Genomic DNA, 22,655 nt, shown 5'->3' on the forward strand with positions numbered 1-22,655 from the left:
TGGTCTGATTAAAATTTACAGTAATGCTGGGACAACAGTTCAGTAGAGCTCCTCCAGTGTCCCTTAAGTTACAATAAATCTTGATCTAATTTCAGACAAAAGGTACAACATCAAAGTGGCAGATCTGATCATTTTGTTATGATAATTGTTCTGTGCTACTTCAAAAATCAATGGGTTTAATTTTGATACTTTCCCAATGTAGCCGCAAGAGGGCACAGGCCAGTGTCTTATTGTGTCGGTCCCAAGACCGGATAAATACAGAGGGTTGTGTCAGGAAGGGCATCCGACGTAAAACTTTTGGCAAATCAGGAACAGGGCGACCTATAAGAGTGGAGGTAAGAGCACACAGGTAGACTACATCTTGAGTAGACAATGTAATCTGAAGGAGATCAGTGACTGCAAAGTAGTGGTAAGCAAGAGTGTAGCCAAACCGCATAGAATGGTGGTGTGTAAGGATGACTCTGGTGATGAAGATTATGAAGAGGGCAAAGGCAGAGTAGAGGACGAAATGGCGGAAGCTGACAAAGGAGGAGTGTTGCATGACTTATAGTTAAGGCAGGCTCTGGGTGGTCAGGAGGTGCTTCCAGATGACTGGATAACAAAATCTAATGTGATCAGGGAGACAGGTAGGGGAGTAGTTGGTGTGTCATCTGGAAGGAAAGTAGATAAGGAGATTTGGTGGTGGAATGAGGAGGTACAGGAGTATATACAGAGAAAGAGGTTAGCTAAGAAAAAGGGACACTGACAGAACTGACGAGAGTAGAAAGGAGTACAGGGAGATGAAGCATGTGAAAGTAGAGGTAGCAAAGGCCAAACAATGGGCTTATGATGACTTGTATTCTAGATTGGACAGTAAGAAGGAAGAGACTGATCTATACAGGTTGGCAAGACAGAGAGATAGAGATGGGAAGGACGTGCAGCAGGTTAGGATGATGAAGGATATGGATGGACGTGTACCGACAGGTTCCAGTTGTGTGATGGGAAGATGGAAAGAGTACTTTAATGAGTTAATGAACAAGGAAGATGAGAGAGAACAAAGACTAGAAGAGGTGGCTGTTGTGGACCAGGAAGTAGCATGATTAATCAGAAAGAAGTGAGGAGGGCATTGAAGAGGATGAAGATCGGAAAGGCACTCGGTCCTGAGGAGGTATGTAAGTGTCTAGGTGAGGTGGCAGTAGAGTATCTGACTGGGTTGTTTAACAGGATCTTAGATAGCGAGAAGATGACTGAGGAATGGAGGAGAAGTGTGCTCATGCCTATTTGTAAGAACAAGGGAGATGTGCAGAGTTGTGGCAACTGCATAGGAATAAAGCTGATGAGCCATACAATTAAGTTATGGGAAAGAGTAGTTGAAGCTCGACTAAGGGCAGAAGTGAGCATTTGTGCGCAGTATGGTTTCATTCCAAAAAAGAGTACTACAGATGCAATATTTGCTTTGAGGATTTTGATAGAGAAGTACAGAGAAGGCCAGAGGGAGCTGCATTGTGTTCTTGTAGATCTGGAGAAAGCTTATGACAGGGTGCCCAGAGAGGAACTGTGGTAATATGAGGAATTCTGTAATGGCAGAGAAGTATGTTAGAGCAGTGCAGGATATGTATGCGAACTGTAAGACAGTGGTGAGGTGTGCTACAGAGGAGTTCAAGGTGGAGGTGGGACTGCATCAGGGATCAGCTCTGAGCCTCTTCCTGTTCGCTATTGTGATGGACAGGCTGACAGACGAGGTTAGACAGGAATCTCCATGGACTATGATGTTTGCATATGACATTGTGATTTGCAGTAAGAGCAGGTGGTGGAGAAACTAGAGAGGTGGAGGCTTTTCCTGGAAAGGAGAGGAATGAAGGTTAGCCGCAGTAAGACAGAGTACATGTGTGTGAATGAGAGAGACCCAAGTGGAAGAGTGAGGTTGCATGGAGAAGAGATCAAGAAGGAGGAGGATTTAAAGTACTCAGGGTCAACAGAGCAATGGAGAGTGTGAAAAAGAGGTCAAGAAGCGTGTACAGGCAGGATGGAATGGGTGGAGAAAAGTGTCGGGTATGATGTTTGATAGAAGAGTGTCAGCTAAAATGAAAGGAAAAGTGTAATAAACTGTGATGAGACTAGCGATGTTGTTTGGTCTAGAGACAGTGTCACTGAGGAAAAGACAGGAGACAGAGCTGGAGGTAGCAGAGATGAAGATGCTGAGGTTTTTTTTGGGGAGTGACCAGGATGGATAGGATCAGGAATGAGTACATCAGTAGGACAGCACGTTAGAGGTTTTGGAGATAAAGTCAGAGAAGCCAGACTGAGAGGTTTTGGACATGTCCAGAGGAAAGATAACGAATATATTGGTAGAAGGATGCTGAGTTTTGAACTGCCAGGTAGGAGGTCTAGAGGAAGACCAAATAGGAGGTTTATAGATATAGGTAAAGAGGAGATGAAGGTAGTTGGTGTGGAAGAAGAGGATGCAGAAGACAGGGTTAGATGGAGGCAACTGATTCGCTGTGGCGATCCCTGGCGATCCCTAAAACTTTCTCTTGTCATGTTCAAAACTACCTAAAAAACAAATATCCTCTAGCTATCCCTTCCTCCGGTTCCACTATCCTGAATTCACTACTGTTTTGTGAAAAACTTGAATAAATAGGTTCATAGGAGGTGGGTACACAGAAAACTCACTCACACAATGAATCAAACCACTCCTCTAGGGCTATAATAAATGTGTGATTTATTACACGCAGAGAATAGAGATATTAAGAAACAATACGTACAAACAAACAAACAAACAAACAATAAGTCAAAAGACCTCTATGATGCTAGACAAAATGTGTCGTTTAGTCCCCGCAGCGCACAGCAATGCAAACAAACAATTCTATGATGCTAGAATAAACTTGTAGTTTAATTCCCCACAGAGCACAGAAACAATTCTATGATGCTAGAATAAACTTGTAGTTTAATTCCCCACAGAGCACAGAAACAATTCTATGATGCTAGAATAAACTTGTAGTTTAATTCCCCACAGAGCACAGAAACAATTCTATGATGCTAGAATAAACGTGTAGTTTAATTCCCCACAGAGCACAGAAACAATTCTATGATGCTAGAATAAACTTGTAGTTTAATTCCCCACAGAGCACAGAAACAATTCTATGATGCTAGAATAAACTTGTAGTTTAATTCCCTACAGAGCACAGAAACAAACAAATAGTTGGTTGAGCTAAGGCAATATATGGTGGCATTCCAAATATGCTTGGCCTCTTACCTTGACACAGGGAAGGAGAGCCTACAACCCAGGCAGAGTAGCTTCAACCAGGCTGGGCGTCCGTATGTAACCCGCAGCTGACTCTCTCTTTCTTACTTTCTTTCTCTTCTTACTTTCTTTCTCTCCTTACTTTCTTTCTCTCTCTTACCTTCTTTCTCACTTACTGGAGTATGAAACTCCTCACCTTTTATACCTTTTAAGAAGAAAGGCCTGCATGCAAGCAGGAATGGCCAGTTCCAGCTCTCAGGCAGCCCTCCTTTTGGTGGTACCCCCCGCTGAGGAATAAACATCACCATCCTCGAGAATGCAGTGTAGGAAGCTTTCACGCACTCGTAAACCATCTGTATCAGGAGACCTTACACCTTTGGAATGCACCAAACCTATCACACCAAAACTAAGAAAACTAAGAGATCTTTATTACACATTGGAATGTAATTTAAAGGCTTTCATGCACCCATAAAACATCTTACACCTTTACTGAAAACAGGTCTCCATCTCCTCTCCATCGGTTCTCCTTTGGTTCTCCATCTGGTTTGATGGGCTGTGACCTGCTGTGACCTCTCTGTGATCAGTTGCATGGAGAGGTTTTGAAGCATGTTCTCAGTAAGAACATGATAAGAGTCAAATCAGGACACACACAATACAAATTTCCATTACAACTACAAAACTTAATGAGTTCTTCCCTGTTGGACATCCAACCTTTGTGACAATCTACAGTAGTTTTTTTCTTCTAAAAGTTATACAGACCAACAAACTGATGTCTAGAATGAAATAGACCTTGTTGTTGTGCGTCTAATTTGTTCACTGCAGGCATTTGTTGTGTTCTTTGTATGCCTTTACTTAATCATATCAAATCAACAGGTTTGATCAGGCTCATGTTCAGGGCTTTGAATGAGGTAGATTCCAGACAGTCAAGTCAGGAGGGCAAAAAGTAGCTGTTGTTCGAATTATTCAGTTACAGTACACATTTATTCGGTGTTTCCTATCCTCTGCAGCCCAGCTGTCTGGAGTAATTAGAGTGAAACTAAACTTCTTCTGAGCTATCAATTTTAAAAAAGGGTATTGATAAGAGAACTTTCATAACTAAACCAGGCAAACATATTCTTACCTTTTGTTATCTCTGCCACTGTTGAAACAGTAATGTAACACTTGCTTACGTGTTTTTTAGCAGTTTTTTTAATTTCTATTTAGTCTTGCATAAGATTCCCTTCTTAGTTTTTATGATATATAATCAACATTATCCTATTTCAGCTCAGTCAATCTGTAGTTGATGAAACATTTTTGTCTCATTTACATTAAAGACTAAGGGATTTAGTGTGGATTTACTAAATTAAAATGTTGACATTTCTTCTAAAACACCAGGTTATTATTAACATTTCACAAGGTCTGGTCCAGCCAGAACTAATACTGTTGTCATTTTCTTTTATTTCACTTATTTAACATCACGTGTATCTGGTTATAATCTTATGAAAAAGAGGTGAATGAATGCATCTTTACAAAAAGCATCTGTTCTGATGTTGTCAGTTTTAGATTACATCCAAACATAAAACATGTTTTGATGTACATATAGATTTGGATCCATGATTTCTGTACCCATTTAAAGGTTGAGAACAGGTTGGGATTGTTTTGGCCTCATTCTCTGGAGTGCGAGCTATCCTGAAGGGAACTGATTACCTGAAGGACTGACATGTCCACAGGACCGCTGTTCCTCCTCCTGAAGTTCCTTTGGCTTTACCTTCATGGAGATAGAGCCAGAGCAGGTTAGACGGACCTTTGGGATGCCCAGCCCCAACGGTACGGTACATCTCTCTCCCCGTCTATTTTCCAAAATCCCGAAATCTGTCCTCTCTCTCTCCCTCTCTCTCCCCTCTCTCTCTCTCTCTCTCTCTCTCTCTCTCTCTCTCTCTCTCTCTCTCTCTCTCTCTCTCTCTCTCTCTCTCTCTCCTCTCTGTCATCCCTCACCATTGACAACAAATGCTTGTTCAAGAGGTCTCCTCTTACAAAATGGGTTTGTCATAACTAAAGTTATGATTTGGAACATATAAATAAAACTGGCTTGACTGTGATATAAAAAACAAAACATTCTAAAATATATTGCCTATTTGTGGTCAAAAATAAAAAGGAACGTTCGGTTAGTTGTAATCTTGTCATTATCTTTTCTTGGTTGTCAAAAAAAAAGTTCTAGTTTTTGTAGAAAAGATAAATGCTACCTGCTTCAGAGTATTTGTTACAGGTATGCCTCTCTGGCCTTTGCAAACCAGAGGTTAAAACAGGTTTTAAACGTTCAACCAGAGACAACACTGCCCTACCCTTCAAGGTGTCCTTCTGCTTTCCCTTCCGCCTGTTGTTCTCCTCTCCACCTTTCTCCCTCGCCTTCCTTGACTTTATCTCTCTCCTCTGCCTTTCGTTGTTTTCTCTACTCTCTTTCATCATTTTCCTTCACTTCCCTCTCCTGCTCCAATTTGTCTCTTCTTCTTTGCGTTTGCCTGCTTTTGTTTTCCTTCTCCATTCATTTTCCTCTCTGCCTGTTCTACAAATCAAACTCCTGGCCAGTTGATTTCTTAAGTCACCATTTTTTGGCCATCATTTGAGAACGGACACTCAACAGCAGATAATCTATAGACAGTAAGAATGTATCCAGAAGACTGATATAATAGTTAGATCTTTGAGATACTTTGAGAGATACAACTATATATGTGCTTGTTTGTGCTTGAGGGTTGCGTAATCTCTGTGACTGTGCTGTTGTTTGTGTCCAGTATTTCCAAAGTTCTCTTCCCCAACAGCAGTAAAATTGTGAAATCACTCACACAGTCGGTCTCTTGTAAACTAAGTGAAGAGTCACTCACATTAATCCTTTCTCATGCATCCTGGGGTTGTCAAGGCCAACAGAGAGAGATTTAGAGATGATCGACCTGTTATGGTGGAAGTAGAAGTAGTATTGGTCCAACATTTGGCATATGTACGCATGTACTCTTTATATTCTAATTCTGTCACACCCAATATCACTTTACACGACAAATAAAACAGACTACAAGATGCTCAAATATCCAGAGGAGGTGTGAAAAGCTCCATTGTCCTTTAAGCTGAGAAGAGCCTAAATATGAAATTCCTTGTGGTCGCCTCAACTCAAACCCTTTACTACCAAAGATGTTTGGCCCTGAGAAAATACTTGAATTGAACAGGATGCCTTAACACCTTGTCTCATGAGTTAAACCACAGGAGGATGGATGAGGGTTTTAGAAAGTGTCCGCTGCACAAAGTAAATTCAGGGTTCACATAAAATACAAGCAATAGTGTGTGCTTATGATTTTAGATTTAGATCCTGAGACAAAAACATGAGGACCACAAAATTTGCTTGACATTTGAGCCCTGTTGGATTAGTGATATGTTTGTCACGATAGTATTAACATTTGTTTTGTGTCATATTTTTCTACATTTATATAAAATCTATCATGAAGTCAGACTACAACTAGAGGCATCAGAGAAATTCCCATGGTTGCATGAATCTCCTTAACATTTCAGAAAGTGAAAAACAAGTGAGACGATTCTTGGCTCCTTAAATCTTGTTTAAAATTGATTTAACAAAGGAATAATAAATACAGACACCCAATCCAAATGTGTTTCTGCTTCACGATGCATTAACACACAATCAGTGTAAACCATTAAAGTCACTACACATTGTGAAAAACGGATAAATTGAGTGAAAGCAGCTTGTTTCCAGTGAACTGGAGAGCTCAGTCTGGCATGAGGTTTTACAATCAATTCAGTTTTTTGCTACGTAAACTTAATTTGTGCCTCGATGGAAGACAGTGAGACAAAACGCTCTTTCTGCTCCCTCACAGAATCCCTACAATGTTGGATGTTTGCTATAGACAGAGATATTAAACAAATTACCATAAGTTACAATCAGTTATCCTAAATATCTCTGTCTCTCGTTTCCTCTCTCGGTCTCTTCCTCTCTCTTGGTCAGATCTAGCAGAGATCTAGAGAAAAAAGTGTCCACAGGAGACAAAAGACAGGTTAAGGCACTCAAGGACCAAAAACGTTCTTTAGCTGATGAGCTGAGCGTGTCTGCAAGGGGCGCCATGGTACACAGCAAGTTTAACAACGTCACTATGATGGATGCTCCCACTCGTTTCTTCTTTGGGTTGGAAAGAAAAAACGGGCAGCGAAAGATAATTCAGTCTCTACAATCTACGGAGGGAACGGTGCTGAGGACAGTGCAAAAATCCGTACATACACAGCGGGTTAATATGAAGAGTTGTGTCACTCTGAATACTCTAAGAAGCCTGAAATATTGTCATCCTTTCCACCTGGTCTGCCGAAGGTGTCGGCGGAACAAAACCACCACCTAGATGCTGACATCTCCCTGCATGAGCTGTCTAAAGCCCTGCAGGGGATGAAACTTGGTAAGTCTCCAGGCCTTGATGGCCTGCCCATTGAGCCCAAAGAATTCTGGCAGGTGATTGGTGAGGACCTGCTCTCCGTGCTCAGGGAAAGCATGACGACAAGTCAGCTGCCCCTGAGCTGTTGGAGGGCGGTCCTCACACTCCTGCCAAAAAAAGGAAACTTGCAAGATATCAGAAACGGGTGTCCCTCCTCTGCGCAAATTATAAACTCCTCTCCAAGGTCTTGACCAACAGACTAAGAAAAGTGATGGAGCAGGTTTTTCATGTTGACCATATTTACTGCATACCAGGCAGGCTAATCACAGATAACGTACATTTAATTTGTAATGTTTTAGACCTCTCAGGTTCATTGGGCACAAGACTTGGTCTTATTTCTATAGACCAGGAAAAGGCTTTTGATAGAGTTGAGCACTCTTACTTGTGGCATACTCGGTTTCAGCTCTAACTTTATTACCAAGATTCAGACCCTGTATGGAGACATTGAGAATTTTGTTAAGATTGAAGGTGGCTTGAGTAGTCCTTTTAAGGGCCAAAGGGGCGTGAGACAAGGCTGTCCCCTCTCAGGGATGCTCTACTCTCCGGCACTAGAACCTTTTTTAAACCAGCTGAGTAAAAGTCTCTCTGGTGTTAATTATCCAGTTCTTCTTGTACTTTCAAAATGTCTGCATATGCTGATGATATTATTGTTGCAATCAAAAACCGGCATGATATAAGCTCTTTGGAATGCACTGTCCCGCTTTTTAGTGAGATCTCCTCCACTTAAGTCAACTGCCCAAAGAGCAAGGCCGTTATGGTGGGCTGGACGAAATCAAACTCCCGGATGTCACGGGGTACAAACAGGACCCAAGTGCAGCACAAAGAGGCAAGACAGGAGTTAAGTTCAACAGTGTTTATTTTCAGGCCGGGCGGAGTGGGAGTCGAACCTGGGTCTCCCAGGCTGCAGGCAGGCAGGTAACCGATAGGCCAGCGGAGCACGCTGGAGACACAATGGATCACTCCAGAGAAAGGGATCAGGAAGGAGACGAGGTCAAGGGACGGAAGGCTAGTCAATTTACCGGGGCTGTAACAGGAGGCAGAGTCGTTGGACAGGTGAGGGTCAGGTTTACCGGCACAGAGAGACAAGGCAGAATCCGTGGACGAAGGGCGGGTAGGTTGGCTGGGAGGCAGACGAGAGGCAGAGTCCAGGGACGAAATGGGTCGTGATCAGGCAGGCAATCCGGAGTAGCACGCTGGAGAGTAAGACATGGGTCGATTACAATCTGGCGGAGACTGAGTGTGAGACGTGGGTTTAAATACCGGACTAATTGCAGATGGGCTGTAGGTGTGGGTGATCAGCAGGAGGTGTGGTCAGGCTGGGAGGTGGGATAGTGGAAACTGTGGAGCAGACTGCAGGAATGGAGTGATCATGACACCGGATAGACCCCAGTGGAAAACAAACAGGTTAAAATACCTTGGAGTGTATCTGGTAAACCAGGCTATTATGAAAATAAAACTGGGAAAATTAGGAACGGCTAAAAAACTGGAAATGGATTTTATCAGAACTGTCTTTTAGAGGTCAAGTTTTAATTATAAACAACTTGGTTGCATCAGTTTTGTGACACCAACTGTCCTGCGTTGAAACTCCACTAATGTTAAAACAAATCCAAACGGTGATTTTGGCTTTATTTGGGACTGCCATCATTGGGTCCCTCAGAACGTTATCTTGGCCCAGTGCTGGGGTCTGGGACTCAATCGATCACTGTTCTTAATGGACCTGAAAAACGAAAGACTGGGAGATCTTCCATGTTTTTAGCAGAGTGTTTTTGGAGTCTGAGGATTTTTGTCCAAGAAGAGACCACAGGATTCTAAATCCCTCTATTGGTTTTTAAAGGAACCTGTTATCAAAGGAGGACTTTTCAGTGTAATAACTTTTGCAGGAACATCAGTGGAGTCAAAAACACAGCTAAAATCTCCACGTTTGGACATGTGGTGGAGATTTGTGGACCCGCCCTGGATGGCACTGCTGCTCTATCCTGTACTGTGGGTGTGACCTCAGTGAGACTCATCAGAAGACTGCTAAAGAGCTGGAAGAGCCATCTCACCCCACAGCAACTGACTTTTATAAATTCTTATTGTAGAGGCCTATCAGACCCGATTCATACTGACCCTTTCCCTGTAGAGAGTTTGTCTCTTTGCTGTAGCAACTCTGTGTCAGGCTCGATCAGCCTCAGTGACAGTAATTGAAAAAACTTGTATAAATTGATGGTGAAGGTTCTAAATAATGATAAACTTAAACATAGGGTTGACACACACTGGAGGGTTCACCTTGGGCTGACGGCGAATGTAAACCCTTCTTGGGAGTTTTTCTTCAAGCAGCCGTGAACAAAGAGGGTTGGAGATCACCAATGGAGGATTTAAATGGCGCTGTAGCCGTCAACAGTTTTATTGCAGTTTTGAATCCAAATATATAGGAAAAGTGTCTGTTCTGTTCTCACAAGGAAACTATATTGTTTTTAGAGGGAATCTTTCTCTCATTCGGTCTTGTTTTTGACAGACAGATATACAGTACATTATAGGTTTAAAATGCAGGAAGAATCAAAAAAAGGATTGGCAGATTCTAAACTTTCTTCTGGGCCAAGCAAAGATGGAGATTTATCTAAGCACGAAGGAAAAGATCAAAGGTTCGTCTGACTGCAGTGCAGAAGCCATTTTAAAAAGAATGTGTCAAACAAGAATCAGAATCGATTTTAACTATTTCAGAGCTATGAATGATTTAGCCGCTTTTATAAACCTATGGTGTGTCAGTTCTATTGTACACCTCTTGGGGCAACCTGGACACATCATCAGTGATTCTCCCAGCCTCATTGGGTGTTTCGGGTCTGAATCAGACACCCTCCTCTGGGCGACCCAGCCGGGGCGATCAGTCCCCCGACTTGTGTCCAGGTAGCCCACTACGCCACGCATCCCCCCTCCTCAACCAGAGCCAACGTGAAGCCTTCTCCGATGCTTCCAATATGTTTTTAATGGCTCTTCGCCTGTGCAGTCCACAAATCCCAAGGAGCCCCAGGACCCGATGTAAGGACTTGCCTGCAAAACCCCTGCAGCCCACTTCAATAGACTCACAGCGGGCCTTCCACCACTCCTCCAGCACTCTGCCACAAGATTGGAATACTTTTCTCGCTTCCTCTCCTGAGCTCCCTCCAATCTGTCCTCCCAGGGAACCGTTAGCTCAAGGAGCACCACCTGCTTGCTGGCTCCGGACCACAGCATGATGTCCGGCCAGAGGGTCGTAGTTGCAATGATGTCTGGAAATCGCAACTGCTTCCCTAGGTCAATCAGGAGCTGCCAGTCCCTTGATGTTGTGAGCAGCCCTCCTTCTTGGAGGGTTGAGGTTTCTCCCCTGCTCGGACAAAGGCAATTGTACTCCTGGTTGGGTATTGCCGCCTACTGGTGTTAATGCCAGTGTAGATGGTGTCTGCTATTGCCCGTAGGACCTGGTCATGGCGCCAACGATACCTGCCATCTCCCAAGGCCTTTGGACAACAGCTGAGGATGTGTTCCAATGATCCTCTTCTCTGGCAGAGCTGGCACACGGGTGCCTCGGTCAGTCCCCAGGTGAACATGTTAGCAGGGCTTGGGAGGACATCATAGACTAACTGGACCAAGAAGTTTAAGTGGGATGGTCCAGTTTGGTCCAGGTGATCTTGCGGTCAGCTATGTGCTACCACTTGGTCCAGGCCCCCTGCTTGCTCATGCCCACTGCTTTGCTGAGGCGAGCCTCCTCCACTTCGGCACGAACTTCGTCCTGAATGAGCCTTCATCTCTCCTTTCCCGTGTCTCTGCTGTAGCAAGGCTTCGGGTTGCTGCCCAGTCCAGCCAAACCTGTGACCACAGTCCCAACCAGGGTGCCTTGCCTCTGCCCGCTCTACTGTATCCTGGGCACGCCACTTCCTTCCCGTTTTGACCTCCACACCTGCTGAAGTCACCTTTCCGTCAGCAGAATCTCTGTAGAGCAGGACTTCCTTGGCTCAGGAAACCTTGAACTCCTCTGCCAAACTGCTGAGGGGAAGCTGCAGCTTGGTGTTGTGCCCAAACAGCGCAATGCTGCTCAGGCTCCATGGCAGGCCCAGCAACCTGCGCAGGGACGAGCTGATCCTTCTCTCAAAACCCTCCACGGTGGTCATGGGGAATTCATAGATCAACAGCAGCCAGAGGAGACGTGGCAGGATGCCATGCTGATAGATCCAGGCCTTGAACTTCCCAGGAAGTCCCGACTTGTCCACAGCTGAGAGCCACGTGTTTAGGTTATCGCTGGTAGACTGACGAGCGGCGGTATCCTTTAGATCGCTGGTGAAGAGCTTGCCCAGGCTCTTCACTGGCTTTTCTGACACATGGAATTGTGGTGTCTCCCAAACTGAAGCGGAAGCGGTCGGCAACCTTTCCTTTCCTCAAGACTAAGGACCTGGACGTAGCAGGCTTGAACTTCATTCTTGTCCAGCTGATGAGTCGGTCCAGGCCTTGGAGGAGCCATCTGCATCTGGGCACTGATGTTGTGGTTACCGTGAGATCATCCATGAATGCTCTAATAGGGGGTTGCCGGGTGCCAGATCGGGACAAAGGGCCTCTGCACTCCACTTCCACAGACTTTACCAGCATGTTCATGGCCAGAGCAAACAGGGATACAGAGATTGTGCAGCCTGTGATGATGCCTTTCTCCAGAAGGTGCCAAACTGATGTTGTAGACCCAGAGGACACCCTCAGACTAAAGTTGTTGTAGTAGTCGAGGATGAGATTATGGACCTTCTCTGGGACGTGATATCTGCTTAAGGACAACTCCACCAACTTATGTGGAATTGATCCATAAGCATTGGCGAGGTCCAGCCACAGGACTGACAAATCTCCTTTGCTCTCTTGCACCTCGCGGATCAGCTGTGTTACCATGCCTGTGTGCTCAATACACCCTGAAACTCCTGGGACTCCTCCCTTCTGCACAGAGGTGTCGATATAGGTGTTTTTCAGGAGAAATCCCATGAGGCGGTTCGAAATGATCTTGAAGGTCTTACACTCAACGCTGAGGATGGAAATTGTTCTAAATTGCTCGATGTTACTTGCCTTCTCCTCCTTGGGAATCCATACTCCCTCTGCATACTTCCATTGCTGAGGCACCTTCCCTCTTTTCCAGATCACTCTGAAGATCTTCCAAAGACGTTCCAACAGACGGAGACACTGTTTGAAGACCTTGTACGGCACTCCACTTGGGCCTGGTGTTGATGCTGTTCGGGCAGATTAGATGACCTCCTTCATTTCTTTCAGGGTGGGTTCACTGATGTTAAACAGGGTTCAGGGTTCTGGTGGGCATATCAGAGCTTCACAGTGGCCAATCTTGTTCTCTCATACCGTCGCTGTAGGTGTCCCTGATGTGGCAGTTGATGTCCTCTTCCAGATACGAGAGCTAACCACTTCGTTTCTCTTCCAGCAGCTTCTTTGTGAATCTAAACGGATTTGCAATGAAGGCACTGCGCTTATGGGCCCTTTCCTTGCCTCTCTTCCTGTGCCACTCTGCTCGTCGAAGGGCGCACAGCCTTCCCCTTACCACATCCCTCAGTTCTGCCAAGGCTGCCTTCTCATCATCTCTTGCCTTTCTGAACTGGCTCCTGAGTAACCTCAGCTCTTGTCTGAGTTGGGAAATCTTGTTCTCTCGCCGGTTTGGAATTGGTGCTGCAGATGTAGTCTTGGCGGCATGTCAAATGTATTTTATGTTCCGTGTTAAATGAGGAACTCATGTTCAGTCAGTGTTTTGTTTAATTCAAGTATATTTTGTCCACATTTAATGATAGTTGTTTTTTTTAATTGTGTGTTCATGTTTGAGTGAATCGCTCTTGGATGTTGTTAACGTAACGATCTTGTAATATCGACTTCATGAATAAATGTGATTTTAAAAATCAAAATCTCTCTCTTTCTCTCTGAGAAGAGGAAGGTGTGTTTTAGCAACTCTGCGCATCTACTCTATTTTTTGTTTTTTTTATGTATTTAAGTTTTTGTGTACCATAATTTAACCACAGCAACGTTTTGGGAGTTTGTGAGAAAAATAGACGTGTGTATTCAGTTGTCGTTTTTGCTTTTTTTGCATACGTGCATCTTCACTCTCAGTTAGTGATGGTTACTTTGCAGTTGCGTTGTTTGTGAGACCTTTGTGGAGATTAAGAGGCACTATGGTACCCCAGAGATGGGCTACCACGGAGGAGAAAGCCGCTCTGCCAAAGCTCACACGACAGCATGGGATAAAGTTTACTCCCCAACTGCCCGGTGGGGGAGGTGTGTTTAGCGGTGGGAGAGGTGTGTTTAGCGGTGGGAGAGCTGGTGGGTTATGACAGCGTTAAAGCAGGCTCCTGAATGAACAAAGGGGTAGCAATTTTTCTTGACGAAATTGAGAAAGTGTACCAGGCGGTTGTGAGCGGGTTGGTGATTAAAAATACCTTCATCCTCGTACAACCCCTGGCTAGCCCGATTAAAACGGTGATCATATTGAACACACAGCCATACCTCAGCGGCAAGCTCCTGGAGAAGGAGCTGTCGCGACGTGGTCGGCTCCTGAGTCCCATCAATATGTTCCCGGTTGGCAATGCCACTCGTTTAAAATTGATCACTATGACTACACGGTTTATGTCACCAGTGAGAGCATGAAATGTTTCAAGTGCGGATGGGAGGGACATCTCTTGCAGAGGGGCCGGCGGTGGATGCTGCAGAGCTGGTAGTTGCAGTTACTTAAGCAGCTGCAGCAGCATCCGGTGCTGTGGCCCAGGCTTCGGGGGCCGCAATCTCTCTGGTGTCTTTCAGTACTGTAGACCTGATTTCACAATCGAAGCCTCGTGAGATTCCAGCTACACCCCATGAGGAATCACCGGGCATCAACCCAGAGGTCATAGGTGACAGCGCAAACGTTATACAGTTGCCGGCCGCTAACCCGGAACCTCAGAATAACATGGAGCCACTAGGATGGTTTAACAGTCGCCAGCCGCTTACCCGGAGCCACAGAATAGCACGCAGGACACAGAGAACAGCACAAGGATGGACAGAGTGATTTGGTGAAGGCTGAAGGGGCCAGTGAGACAGCCGCCAGGATAGTAAAGTCTCTCCTGGAGAAGGACGAGGAGGGTGATGATATTGTGATGGATGAGGAATTATTAAAGTTAGCTCTTAAAAGAAAAAACAATAACACAAGAATCAATGAAGCACAGAAAATTGCTAAAGAAATCCCTGAGACACCTCCTGATACAAGTAGCTCTGAGAATGAAAATGACAACAGTCTGAAAGAGGCCATAACAGAAAAATATGATTCACAAAAGATTAAAAAAAAATCCTGCAAGACACAAAAGGTTCGAGGGCAAAAGTAAATTTTTCCTGACGTCAACATGTTCCTGGAGCTTATAGCTCCAGGATAGCTTATGCTATCCAGGTACATGAGCCAGACCAAGAGTTTTATAGATTGAAAAAATTAAGGAAAAAGGTAGACATGATTGTAGAAAAGACGATTGTGGAGAGCAGATAACTGTTTTTTTCTTAATTTTGTCAGTTTATTTTAGTTTGATAAATGTTAAAAGGTTAGATGTTTCTTTGTTCAGAAAACGCACAGTACTATTGAAAATCTTCTTTATGTGATTCTCTTTTGGATTTTGTGTCAATGTGATTATGTTGTAATTTGACTTTTAGGAATAAACGGATGTTAAAAATCAAATCTCTCTCTATTCATGTTTGAGTGAATCTCTCTTAGATATTGTTAACGTAACTATCTTGTAATACAAACTTCATGAATAAATGTGATTTTAAAAATCAAAATCTCTCTCTCTCTCTCTCTCTCTATCTCTATCTCTCACTCTGTTAAAAGGTTAGATGTTTCTTTGTTCAAACAAAACTCACTGTACTATTGAAAACTCACTGTACTATTGAAAATCTTCTTTACATGATTCTATTTTAGATTTTGTGTCAACGTGATTCTTTTGTAATAACGTGATTATGTTGTAATTTGACTTTTATGAATAAACGTGATGTTAAAAATCAAAATCAAAATCTCTCTCTCTCTCTCTCTCTCTCTCAATTTCTCTCTCAGAGATGTAGCGCGTGTGCTGGTTTGATAGGTGGAACATCATGCACCTCTTCGTGCTGCTGATCCTTCAAGCCACAGCAGCCTTTGGACAGGTTGACCCTGGTATAAATACACACACACACACACACACACACACACACACACACACACACACACACACACACAATGCATCCCATTGACATTAACTGGGCTGTCTGAAGCCTATAAAGAAAGTCTGAAGACTCGAGCAGATATTTGAAGGAGGGAGGTCAGAAAACAACATCTTCATTGTGCACAAAAAGGATAAACACAGCGTAATAGTTGAATGGGTTAGTTCTGTGTTTGTATGTGTGTTTCCAGCACATTGTCGCTATGCCTTGGGTATGGAAGATGGCCGTATTAAAGATGGTGACATCACAGCAACCAGCCAATGGTATGAGACTACAGGACCACAGTATGCCAGGTCAGTGTAGCCTGAAGTCATGTATGTAAGCCTGTCTTTTAATTTTTCTTATGTTTCATATTTACTCTGTAGGACTGTGTGCTATTAGAGGTTTCATTATGAATCATGCCACCAAACAGAATTAAATTGTAACACAATTGTAAATATAATCGTTATGGCATTTTTTGCTGTTTCAAACCACCTGTGAGGTGAAATTTATGTCACAACATTAAACCCAAAATACCATGTCAGAGAATGAACAAAGGACTTGAAATATGACATGAAACAGCTCAGAAATTTCCTGGATCTGTGAAGGCTGTGTGTGTTTCCAGGTTGAATCGTGAGGAAGGGGATGGCGCCTGGTGTCCTGAGGGGCAGCTGGAGCCTTCAGACAGTCAGTACCTGCAGGTCTGTGTCTGCGCAGTGCTTTAAAAAATCCCAAACATGTTAAGACAGTGTACCCAAATGGGATGACAGGTACATAGTTTCAGTACCTTTGAGGATTCCCAGTTATCCATGTTAGAGGATATCTGGAAAGCAAAACATCCTCTGCAGAAAGTGCAATTTCCTTTGAAGAAGAGGTTGTGTTAGGATATGAATGGAGGTGAAGGGGTCAAGCCTGCAGTCAGTGAAACAGGAGGAAAAGACTCACGAAGATTAATGTGCATGTTTCAACTTCAAGCCTGTAAAACTTAACCATACTTCGGATTTCAACTTGGCAACTAACATTATACTTAAAATGACTTAAACACAGAGATTTGCACATTTTTCTGATCTGTGGGACTGTCTGTGGACTTCAGTAGGGTGTTGCTCTGAGAACACGTCGACTGATACATTTGTAAAGACAGCAGTACATCTGTTTTCCAAGACAGACAAGTGGTGGGCATCAAAAAACATTTTTAAACTGTGAGCTTCTTTTGTGGGAGTAGTTGGGGCTTAACCAGGATTAAGAGTTGTACCAAAATCTTAAACAGTCGCAAAAATACTTAAACTTAACTGATGATGGACCACCTGCAACATTTTAGGAATACATTTTATGGACAACAATTTAGTACTCAGCCTTTGGGTAGACGTACACATAAACCACACTATTACATGACGATATTCTGTTCCAGAAAACAGCCATACTTTTGCCAGATGTTTATGTGTCTTTAGCAGAGGACATTGATACCTTACATGAACGTGCTAAACAGCAGTAGAGGAATTTCAGTGGCTGATTAAGATTAATGAGATGACTTGACAAAAAGCTTTTGCTGTGATGTTCAGGTGGATCTGGGCAAGCTTACCTTCCTGACAGTGGTCGGGACTCAGGGACGATTTGCCAGAAACTCTGGGAATGAGTTTGCCCGAGCTTATCGCCTTAACTACAGCCGGGATGGCATGCAGTGGAAATCCTGGAGGAACCGGCTGGGAAACACGGTGAGCGATTAAATTTTTCACTGCAAAGAGCTGCGGGTGAACACAGGCTTAGGGAGATGGGGAAATAATGGAAGTATGAGGCAGGAAAACAGAAAATGGAGCGGAAACATGTGACAGAGAGATAAAGTGGAACGATAGAGGACTGAATGGTAGAAAGAGGAAAGAAGTGAAATGTAAATGAGATATTTTTTCCTTACTGAGCTGCTTCTGGTCATTCACAGTTAGACCAGAGGAAATTACATTTACACACACACACACACACACACACACCAGCTTCCTGCTGGCCTTTGAGGTCCTTCAATAACACCATTAGGACAACATTTAAACACCAAGTCATGTTTTTGTCTGAGCCTGTTAGAAAGAACAGCTCCCACCCTCACACTCAAGCCAGTGAATTAAAAAAAGTTCTATTTTATTCTGTTTTAAGCCTGGAAATTATCCTCTGAGGAGAGATTTTTAGTAGAGTAGAGCTCATGGAAAGAGGCATTTTACATTACAGTCTCGCTGTGTTGTGTCAGTTGTGTAGATTTTACGTTCACTGTTGTAATGAATTTCCCTTGGGATTATTAAAGTATATCTATCTGTCTGTCTGTCTGTCTGTCTGTCTGTCTGTCTGTCTGTCTGTCTGTCTGTCTGTCTGTCTGTCTGTCTGTCTGTCTGTCTGTCTGTCTGTCTGTCTGTCTCAATTTTCATCTGAAGATGATGTCTCCCTCTCACATCTCCAATAAACTAAAACAAAAGCATCTCTCTTCTGTGGAGCCTAGAATAATTTAGATTGTTGGATGTCTACTGTCTAGAGAGTGAATTCAGAGACACCTTAAAATCATCTTTCCATGGAAGACTACAAATAGAATTTGTTCAGAAGTTTAAATATCTATGGATTATGGGAAGAGCAAAAGTAGAGTACAGGCAGTAGTGAAAAGTTAATAAATATATTTATTCAAGGACAGTACTGAAGGATAATTTAATATGTCATTATGATATTTTGTATTCTACTAAAATGAATAAGATTAAAGTGAAAAACACATTAATTATTATATACACAATGTTTTAGTCTAAAATGAGTCTTTCTGCTTAACCATTATTTTCACTTTTAAAACTTTATTCATATGCCATACTAAGGCTCTTTAGTATGACTTTAAACATTACTAAATCAATGTTAAAGCGATGCTAAAGCAATGGAAGTACTTCACCACTGGCACAATGTGGATAATTATTATGAACTATTCGCAGGTTTTTACTCACTTGTAACTGTCCTTAGTTTAGGAAAACTGTGATTTAACTAAATAATTTTCCCTAAATTTCACTCGACTGGTATCTGCTTTTGACTGTTTCTACACATTTGTCAGCATTTTAACGCACCCACAGAGAGTCAGACCTAAAGAACAGAGGGTTCATTCACACATACTGTATATTTTATGCAATTGTCTCTGGGTGTGTTTCTTTTGTTGAGACATGGTATAGACAACCGCCAGATGTTTGATGGTCTCATTGTTTCATGTGTGGTGCTTGGTTCCAGGTGGTGGAGGGCAACAAAAACGCTTACACTTCAGTCATCAATGACCTTCACCCTCCCATCATTACCCGCTACATTAGGCTGATCCCAGTCACTAAGCTGTCCACCACTGTCTGCATGAGGGTGGAGCTGTACGGCTGTCCATGGGACGGTAGGACAGAGAAATACACAGTCACGCTGTAAACGTGTGGATGCTCTGCTTACATTAAAGGGTTTGATTCAGCAGATTTCCACTTTAATCACTTCTCAGAAATGTTTACTCCTCCCGCCAACTCCTTAGTCTTCTTTCTGAAATGTCAGTATAAATCCTAGAATGGATTTTAATCTATTGTGCAATATTATTAAACCACTGAAATTTTATGTCTAAAATTTTACAGTTTACAGTTAGATTTGAATCACACAGTCTGTCCACAAGACGTTTAATTTAAATGATCACATAAAAAGGGATTACTTCATCTTTTACTGGCAGGTATAGATGTGGAAAATTCTATTTTTTTCTGTCCACAGACTACGAGAAGTCCAAAGCTAGCAGGACATAGACTCTGTCTTGGTTTAAGCCTCACTTGTATTAATCAGAAAATGGTTCCTTTATGTTCATCTGCCAAGAACCATGCACACAAGTGACATTTGAATGTGTCCTTTCCCCCCTGCAGATGGTCTGATTTCCTACAGTGCTCCAGAGGGTCAGCTCATGATGCCTCCTGGTTATCCCATCGCCAGCCTCAACGACTCCACGTATGACGGAGCACATGAGAGAAGGCCAGTCATACATATTCATCACAAATCGGTGTTGTCATGTCATCTCCTGTTACGCTGTGATTGATGGCTGGGTCCCTCCACAGGAGGCTGGTGGGGGGGGTGGGGCAGCTGACAGATGGAGTGATTGGTCTGGATGACTTCCTGCTGACACGTCAGTACCATGTGTGGCCAGGCTACGACTATTTGGGCTGGAGGAACGACTCGCTGGGAACTCAGGGATATGTGGAGATGGAGTTTGTATTTGACAGGCCGAGGAACTTCACCTCCATGAAGGTTTGAAATGCTGTTCATTTAAAGTCATCATAGTTCAAGGCTTAAAGATGTTTCTAACATGAACTCAGTACTGTATTTTTGATCAGTGAGCCTATGACTGCAGTTTGTACAGAACGTTCTGTGCATTCCATAAATTTTTTACATACTGGTGTACATTCATATTAATTTTCCAGTGAACAGAATCTTAGACACCATGTGCACACAAATCTTACTCATGATACAAAACTTTTCACCTCATCTCCCTCTCTGTTATCCTATAGTTTTAAATGTCTGTCTACTAATCTTCACGTCCTGGGTACGATGTTAAACCGCATCCAACTGGTCCTCCAGGTTGGGGGTTGGGCGTGAGGTTAAAAACCTCACCCTGTAAAACAAAAACCTGTTACAGAAATGACGAGAGGAAGCCATTCTGGTAAATCACGGTGAAGAAGAGACGGCACATCCTTGGATGTATCTATGACGGGGCCGGGTGAAATCCAGCAGGAAGCCCGACCCCTGATGACCCCAATCCTCGGAACCAAGACCAACACCAGAGTAGGCACCTGGAATGTGCGCACAATGTTCCAGTCTGGTTGCATGGACCAGGTGCTGAAGAATATGAGGGACTATTGCCTAGACATCTTAGGCGTTAGTGAAATGAGGTGGACAGGGCAGGGGCGCCTCATGGTTGATGGAGCAACGTTTCTGTACTCTGGGAAGCAAGACCACCATTCCCATGGAGTCGGCATCATCTTCTCCAGCAGTGCGGCACAAGCATTGGTTGGATGGAAGCCGAAGAATGAACAGATCATCACAGCAAGGTGTTTATCAAAGTAACCATCGTGCAAGTCTATGCCCCAACCGAAGTTGCCTCAGAGGAAGATAAAGACACCTTCTACAACCAGCTCCAGACCGTGCTTGAGGAGATCCCCAGTTATGACATCAAGATGCTGATTGGAGACTTCAACGCAAAACTGGATAGCGACAGAAGGGGCCTTAATGCCACAGTTGGACCACATGGGTCTGCAAGTTCCACGAACAACAACGGGGAGAGACTGTTGATGCTAACCAGTAGCAATGGCCTCAGCATTGGTATCACCTTTTTTGAGCACAAGCGGATCCACAAAATGACCTGGGTTTCACCTGGTGGCAGGACCCGGAATGAGCTGGACTACATCTGCGTCAACACAAGGTGGCACTCGTCATTGCTCGATGTTCGTTCACACAGGTGCAGATGTGGGTTCAGACCACTTCTTCGTGGTGCGTAAAATCAAGCTGAAGCTGAAGAAGGTGAAAAAGGTGCAGCCCAAGAGACCTTACGCAGTGGACAAGCTGAAGAATAACAACATCTCAGGGAGCTTCTGTGAGGAGTTGAGTAAGAAGCTCGAGGTACCACAACACCTTGCATTGAAGAACAGTGGAGCATGTTCTGTTGTGCCATCGCTGAAACTGCGGAAGCAGTAATAGGCAGAATCAGGGGTAACAACAAAGAAAGATGGATATCAGACAACACCTGGAAGTTGATTGATGCAAGGAAAGTGGCCAAGATAAAAAGAGAACAAAAGAGCAGGCTCCGGAGCTGGAGGATGGAAGACGGAGAGTACAGGTGCTTGGACAGGACAGTGAACAAGAGTTGCAGGAAGGACAAAAGACAGTGGCTAGAGGAGAAAGCAAGAGAGGCACAGGAAGCAGCACAGAAGAACAACACGACAACCCAGACAAGATTGTGCGGAAACTAACCAACTCCAGGAGCAGCTCTAGCATGCCAATCAGGAGCAAGGATGGCAGGACACTCCTAAGCGACAAGGAGCAAGAAGCAAGATGGGTGGAACACTTCAGGGAGGTTCTCAACCAACCAATGCCTCCCATGCTCTTCAATTTCGAGCACGATACACCAGCCCTAACTCTAAACATTACATTGAAAAAGATATCCGAGACTGAGGTTGCCAGAGCAATCAAGGGCCTAAAGAACAACAAGGCACCGGGACTCGATGAGGTAGCTGCCGAGTTGTTGAAGCATGGCCAAGAAGCTGTTGTGGAGAGCCTTACCTACCTGTTCAACCTGATTTGGCATACTGAAGAGGTTCCTGCCGACTGGAGACGTGGGGTCATTGTCACACTGCCTAAGAAGGGAAACCTCGCAGACTCAAAATAACTGGCGGGGCATTACACTGCTGTCAATCCCCGGCAAGGTATCCTGCTGTGTTCTGCTCCATCGCCTTAAAGACGAAGTGGATAACATCTTGAGGGGAGAGCAAGCCGGCTTCAGGAAGGGAAGGTCTTGCTCCGAACAGATCCTTAGTCTTCGAAACATCATAAAGCAGTGCCAAGAACTTTAGATACCACTCATGATCAACTATATTGATTTCAAGAAAGCCTTCGACAGCATCCACCAGGAATCACTGTGGCAGATCGTCCAGCTTTATGGTGTACCCCTCAAGTACATCAAAATCTTCAGGTCATTGTACCACGACTCTACTTGTCGTGTCAAAACCAACAGTGGCACAACTGATGATTTTGACATTCTCATTGGTGTAAGACAGGGTTGCGTTCTGTCACCT

General features: G+C 43.8%; 1 protein-coding gene and 1 pseudogene across 3 annotated transcripts in view; one reads left to right on the plus strand and one right to left on the minus strand.

Moving 5' to 3' along the window:
* The window catches only part of ddr2l (discoidin domain receptor family, member 2, like), a 49,431-nt gene that overhangs the window by 15,839 nt on the left and 10,937 nt on the right, over nt 1-22,655 (plus strand). For all 3 annotated transcript variants that reach the window (XM_068309854.1, XM_068309858.1, XM_068309855.1), the window contains exons 2-8: nt 15,731-15,829; nt 16,067-16,169; nt 16,481-16,556; nt 17,415-17,567; nt 19,087-19,234; nt 19,737-19,842; nt 19,926-20,115. In XM_068309854.1, coding sequence (XP_068165955.1) covers nt 15,769-15,829; nt 16,067-16,169; nt 16,481-16,556; nt 17,415-17,567; nt 19,087-19,234; nt 19,737-19,842; nt 19,926-20,115 — 837 coding nt within the window. In that variant the 5' untranslated portion in view covers nt 15,731-15,768. The remainder of the gene's footprint in view (nt 1-15,730; nt 15,830-16,066; nt 16,170-16,480; nt 16,557-17,414; nt 17,568-19,086; nt 19,235-19,736; nt 19,843-19,925; nt 20,116-22,655) is intronic.
* LOC137592153 (uncharacterized) lies at nt 10,485-13,366 on the minus strand (annotated as a pseudogene).

Source organism: Antennarius striatus, chromosome 3 (assembly GCF_040054535.1).
Source record: "Antennarius striatus isolate MH-2024 chromosome 3, ASM4005453v1, whole genome shotgun sequence".
Lineage (NCBI taxonomy): Eukaryota > Metazoa > Chordata > Actinopteri > Lophiiformes > Antennariidae > Antennarius > Antennarius striatus.